This window comes from Oncorhynchus gorbuscha, unplaced genomic scaffold, assembly GCF_021184085.1.
Source record: "Oncorhynchus gorbuscha isolate QuinsamMale2020 ecotype Even-year unplaced genomic scaffold, OgorEven_v1.0 Un_scaffold_1758, whole genome shotgun sequence".
Classification (NCBI taxonomy): domain Eukaryota; kingdom Metazoa; phylum Chordata; class Actinopteri; order Salmoniformes; family Salmonidae; genus Oncorhynchus; species Oncorhynchus gorbuscha.
In genome coordinates, this window is record NW_025746446.1 from 86031 (window position 1) to 92545 (window position 6515).

General features: G+C 46.4%; 1 protein-coding gene across 1 annotated transcript; it reads right to left on the reverse strand.

Annotated features, from left to right (window-relative positions):
* Positions 1-478: 478 nt before the first annotated feature.
* Positions 479-6113, reverse strand: LOC124024173 (stonustoxin subunit beta-like; the record flags this gene model as incomplete). The annotated part of the gene is made up of 4 exons (XM_046338161.1): positions 479-1128; positions 4543-4589; positions 4903-5076; positions 5917-6113. Coding segments are annotated over 4 exons (945 nt in total), but the record flags the coding sequence as incomplete, so codon positions are not given.
* Between the last annotated feature and the right edge of the window lie 402 nt (positions 6114-6515).

A 6515-nucleotide genomic window follows, 5' to 3' on the forward strand; every position in this document is an offset into this window, starting at 1 on the left:
TAAATCATCATTCCCAACCATCTGGAGATGGCCCGTTCCCACCACCTGGAGATTTGTACAACTGAATGAACTAAGGAACAGACCTTCATTGTTACTAACTCCTGACTACATTATATACAATTGGGAAAGAGAGCAAGAGAGAAAACTCACATGTACAGTACATTATAGCATTTGGACTAGTCAGTTCTGATTGGAATGTATACATAATTAGTCATTCCAACCATATTTGTGTGTGTGTGTGTGTGTGTGTGTGTGTGTGTGTGTGTGTGTGTGTGTGTGTGTGTGTGTGTGTGTGTGTGTGTGTGTGTGTGTGTGTGTGTGTGTGTGTGTGTGTGTGTGTGTGTGTGTGTGTGTGTGTGTGTGTGTGTGTGTGTGTGTGAGTCCAGTGTGTGTGTGTGTGTGCAATGTGAGTGCGTGTATGTATGTTAATGTGTGTGTGTGTATGTATGTTCAATGTGTGTGTGTGTGTGTGAGTCCAGTGTGTGTGTGTGTGTGAGTCCAGTGTGTGTGTGTGTGTGTGTGTGCAATGTGAGTGTGTGTATGTATGTTCAATGTGTGTGTGTGTGTGGGTGTGTGTCCAGTGTGTGTGTCAGGTTATTATTTACAGGGACACTGAGGAGTCAACATAAACCCTAAACCCTGGATAGAGGGGCTCAGTGAATGTGGAGGTGAATGTGATCAGGTGGGTCAGTGTGTCAGAGGAGGCTCTATAGAAGGACAGAGTGCCAGCTGGCCAATCCAGATACACTCCAACTCTGTGGGAGCTGGAGGAGGGGACGTCTATGGTAGTGTCATTATTATTGTGCCAGGCAATGTAACTGTTGTCAGAGCAGATCAGACTCCAGGACTTGTCATTGTATCCAAGACAACAATCAAGACCCCTTCCTCTCCTGCTGATTCCTTTATATGTCACTCCTGTACCAGCCCCCATTATCCCACTCCACTCTGCCTCCCAGTAACAGCGCCCAGTCAGACCCTCTCTACAAAGCACCTGTCTATAGCCCTCAAATCTCTCTGGGTGATCAGGATACGGCTGCTCCTCTCTCCAACATGTCACCTTTCTGTTCTTCTCAGACAGAGAGAGGCGTCTGTTTACTGTGTTTAGGTCCAGTGTGAGATCACAGACATCTGATGGATGAAACCAGACACAATATTAGAAATCATCATCATTCACATTAGAATGTTAACTCACTTTTCACTAATTCATTTAATGTAGATGTTTCTAGGTATCAAAAGGAGAAGTTAATTTAACTTGAGACTTGTTGAATGATCATATGTTATACTGTATGGTAATATAAAACACACTTATTCACATTAATTACACACACACACACACACACACACACACACACACACACACACACACACACACACACACACACACACACACACACACACACACACACACACACACACACACACACACACACACACACACACACACACACACACACACACACACACACACACACACACACACACACACACACAACATCTTTGTAAACTTTGTAAACATCTTTGTAATACCTTGTATCCTTTTCCCTCTCGCTCTCATCCAACACCTCCCACACTGCCCCTACTCGGATGGTATCGCGCCGTCCCAACCTTCGCTCTCTCTCCCCCGCTACTCTCTCCTCTTCCATCCTATCATCTCTTCCCTCTGCTCAAACCTTCTCCAACCTATCTCCTGACTCTGCCTCCTCAACCCTCCTCTCCTCCCTCTCTGCATCCTTTGACTCTCTATGTCCCCTATCCTCCAGGCCGGCTCGGTCCTCCCCTCCCGCTCCGTGGCTCGACGACTCATTGCGAGCTCACAGAACAGGGCTCCGGGCAGCCGAGCGGAAATGGAGGAAAACTCGCCTCCCTGCGGACCTGGCATCCTTTCACTCCCTCCTCTCTACATTTTCCTCCTCTGTCTCTGCTGCTAATGCCACTTTCTACCACTCTAAATTCCAAGCATCTGCCTCTAACCCTAGGAAGCTCTTTGCCACCTTCTCCTCCCTCCTGAATCCTCCTCCCCCCTCCTCCCTCTCTGCAGATGACTTCGTCAACCATTTTGAAAAGAAGGTCGACGACATCCGATCCTCGTTTGCTAAGTCAAACGACACCGCTGGTTCTGCTCACACTGCCCTACCCTGTGCTCTGACCTCTTTCTCCCCTCTCTCTCCAGATGAAATCTCGCGTCTTGTGACGGCCGGCCGCCCAACAACCTGCCCGCTTGACCCTATCCCCTCCTCTCTTCTCCAGACCATTTCCGGAGACCTTCTCCCTTACCTCACCTCGCTCATCAACTCATCCCTGACCGCTGGTTACGTCCCTTCCGTCTTCAAGAGAGCGAGAGTTGCACCCCTTCTGAAAAAACCTACACTCGATCCCTCCGATGTCAACAATTACAGACCAGTATCCCTTCTTTCTTTTCTCTCCAAAACTCTTGAACGTGCCGTCCTTGGCCAGCTCTCCCGCTATCTCTCTCTGAATGACCTTCTTGATCCAAATCAGTCAGGTTTCAAGACTAGTCATTCAACTGAGACTGCTCTCCTCTGTATCACGGAGGCGCTCCGCACTGCTAAAGCTAACTCTCTCTCCTCTGCTCTCATCCTTCTAGATCTATCGGCTGCCTTCGATACTGTGAACCATCAGATCCTCCTCTCCACCCTCTCCGAGTTGGGCATCTCCGGCGCGGCCCACGCTTGGATTGCATCCTACCTGACAGGTCGCTCCTACCAGGTGGCGTGGCGAGAATCTGTCTCCTCACCACGCGCTCTCACCACTGGTGTCCCCCAGGGCTCTGTTCTAGGCCCTCTCCTATTCTCGCTATACAGCAAGTCACTTGGCTCTGTCATAACCTCACATGGTCTCTCCTATCATTGCTATGCAGACGACACACAATTAATCTTCTCCTTTCCCCCTTCTGATGACCAGGTGGCGAATCGCATCTCTGCATGTCTGGCATACATATCAGTGTGGATGACGGATCACCACTTCAAGCTGAACCTCGGCAAGACGGAGCTGCTCTTCCTCCCGGGGAAGGACTGCCCGTTCCATGATCTCGCCATCACGGTTGACAACTCCATTGTGTCCTCCTCCCAGAGCGCTAAGAACCTTGGCGTGATCCTGGACAACACCCTGTCGTTCTCAACCAACATCAAGGCGGTGGCCCGTTCCTGTAGGTTCATGCTCTACAACATCCGCAGAGTACGACCCTGCCTCACACAGGAAGCGGAGCAGGTCCTAATCCAGGCACTTGTCATCTCCAGTCTGGATTAGTGCAACTCGCTGTTGGCTGGGCTCCCTGCCTGTGCCATTAAACCCCTTCAACTCATCCAGAACGCCGCAGCCCGTCTGGTGTTCAACCTTCTCAAGTTCTCTCACGTCACCCCACTCCTCCGTTCTCTCCACTGGCTTCCAGTTGAAGCTCGCATCCGCTACAAGATGATGGTGCTTGCCTACGGAGCTGTGAGGGGAACGGCACCTCAGTACCTCCAGGCTCTGATCAGGCCCTACACCCAAACAAGGGCACTGCGTTCATCCACCTCTGGCCTGCTCGCCTCCCTACCACTGAGGAAGTACAGCTCCCGCTCAGCCCAGTCAAAACTGTTCGCTGCTCTGGCCCCCCCAATAGTGGAACAAACTCCCTCACGACGCCAGGACAGCGGAGTCAATCACCACCTTCCGGAGACACCTGAAACCCCACCTCTTTAAGGAATACCTAGGATAGGATAAGTAATCCCTCTCACCCCCCCCCCTTTAAGATTTAGATGCACTATTGTAAAGTGACTGTTCCACTGGATGTCATAAGGTGAATGCACCAATTTGTAAGTCGCTCTGGATAAGAGCGTCTGCTAAATGACTTAAATGTAATGTAATGTTAAATGTAACTTTGGTGTCCCTGATTTCTGCTTCTGTAGAACTACAGCTGATATTTAATATGACCAAGTCAGTAATGATGGTGGTCTTTGACTTTGACTTAACTTGAATTAAGACTTATTCTTAGTCATATTGTCATGTTTTGTCTTAGATTGTCTTGTCATTTTGCTTTTCCTTCTGTTCGTTTTCCCCCTGCTGGTCTTTTTAGGTTCGTTCCCCTTTTTCTCTCTCCCTTCCTCTCTCTCTTCTCTCTATCGTTCCGTTCCTGCTCCCAGCTGTTCCTATTCCCCTAATCAATCATTTAGTCTTCCCACACCTGTTCCATATCTTTTTCCCTGATTAGAGTCCCTATTTCTCCCCTTGTTTTCCGTTCCTGCCCTGTCGGATCCTTGTCTATTGTTCACCGTGCTGTGTCTGTGTATCGCCCTGTCGTGTCGTGTTTCCCTCAGATGCTGCGTGGTGAGCAGGTGTCTGAGTCTGCTACGTTCAAGTGCCTTCCCGAGGCAACCTGCAGTTCTTGATCGAGTCTCCAGTCTGTTCTCGTCATTACGAGTGGAATTATGTCTTATGATTGTAGAATTACTTTACTGGATTAAAGACTCTGTTTTCGCCAAGTCGCTTTTGGGTCCTCATTCACCTGCATAACACATATTCTTCACAGCAGTCAACACTCACATTTTCTAAGTCCAGGTTTCATTCTGTTCTCTCCACCATGTTCCACACTGTAGCGGTAAGCAGAAGAACAGACAGTCATTGAGGGATACACCTGAACTCACACACACACACACACACACACACACACACACACACACACACACACACACACACACACACACACACACACACACACACACACACACACACACACACACACACACACACACACACACACACACACACACACACACACACACACACACACACACACACAGTCAGCATATAACTTTGTCCAAGTGGTGTTCAGAATGTTTGTCTTAACTGGCCTGATAAGTCAAACATGTCTGATATGAACTTTGACATAAACTGTCTACATACTTGAGTTTCTCCAGTCTGCAGTGTGGATCCTCCAGTCCAGCAGAGAGCAGTCTGACTCCTGAGTCTCCTGGGTGATTGTAGCTCAGGTCCAGCTCTCTCAGGTGTGAGGGGTTTGACCTCAGAGCTGAGACCAGAGAAGCACAGCCTTCCTCTGTGACTAGACAGCCTGACAGCCTGCAAAGAGTCAAATCATTTTAAAATCACACTGATATTCTTTGGTGGTGAAAATAGTGGCAGATATATTTACATGTACATTACATTTAAGTCATTTAGCAGACGCTCTTATCCAGAGCGACTTACAAATTGGTGCATTCACCTTATGACATCCTATACTATATTTTTTCAACATATTCAGATATATCAGTGTCCTGAAACCTTCCATATCTATTCGTAAAATCGTGTATCATCATAAAAAAAGACTACAACAAAACATGCTAACCTCTCACCATTACCAATAACAGAGACAACAACAACACATACTAACCTCTCACCATTACCAATAACAGAGGCTACAACAAAACATACTAATCTCTCACCATTACCAATAACAGAGACTACAACAAAACATACTAACCTCTCACCATTACCAATAACAGAGGCTACAACAAAACAACTAATCACCATAACCAATAACAGAGGCTACAACAAAACATTAATCTCCAATAACAGAGGCTACACAAAACATAACAGAGGCTACAACAAAACTAACCTCTCACCATTACCAATAACAGAGGCTACAACAAAACATGCTAACCTCTCACCATTACCAATAACAGAGGCTACAACAAAACATGCTAACCTTTCACCATCAAACTCAAATAAAAGGTGACATTCTGTACTGTCACCTAATATGAAACATTGTATCTCAAATCCAAAATGCTGGAGCAAAGCACCACATTTAAAACTGTAAGCTTCACTGTCCAAACACATATGGTGTGGACTATGTGTGCTTGGTAAACACATGTGGATCTGGTGAATAGTTATCACTTGTTGACCAACTACAGGAATACTGACCTCAGAGTCTCCAGTTTACAGTGGAGATTCCCCAGTCCAGCAGAGAGCAGCTTCACTCCTGAATCCTTCAGGTCATTGTTACTCAGTTCCAGCTCTCTCAGGTGTGAGGGGTTTGAACTGAGAACTGAGGCCAACACTTTACAGGATGTGTTTCTGAGTTTACAGGCAGTGAGTCTGAAACACAGAAGACATACAATGACAGACAGGTTGTATTAAAATGTTACACTTAGCTTTCCCTGCTTATACTGTTACCTGTGCACAAATAACGTTTTGGGTTTGACCCAGAGAGAAATTACACATTTTCCAAGTATTGCTTGTAGATAGAAAGATGCATATTAACAAATATTTGAGTAGACTGACCAGACCAGTTTAAAAAGCAGTATCAGTCAAAAGACAGACAGTGAGGTATCAGATTTAGATTGTATTGAATATACAGTCCACAAAATATCTATTTAGACAGTGAGGTATCAGATTTAGATTGTATTGAGTATACAGTCCACACCATATCTATTTAGACAGTGAGGTATCAGATTTAGATTGTATTGAGTATACAGTCCACACCATATCTATTTAGACAGTGAGGTATCAGATTTAGATTG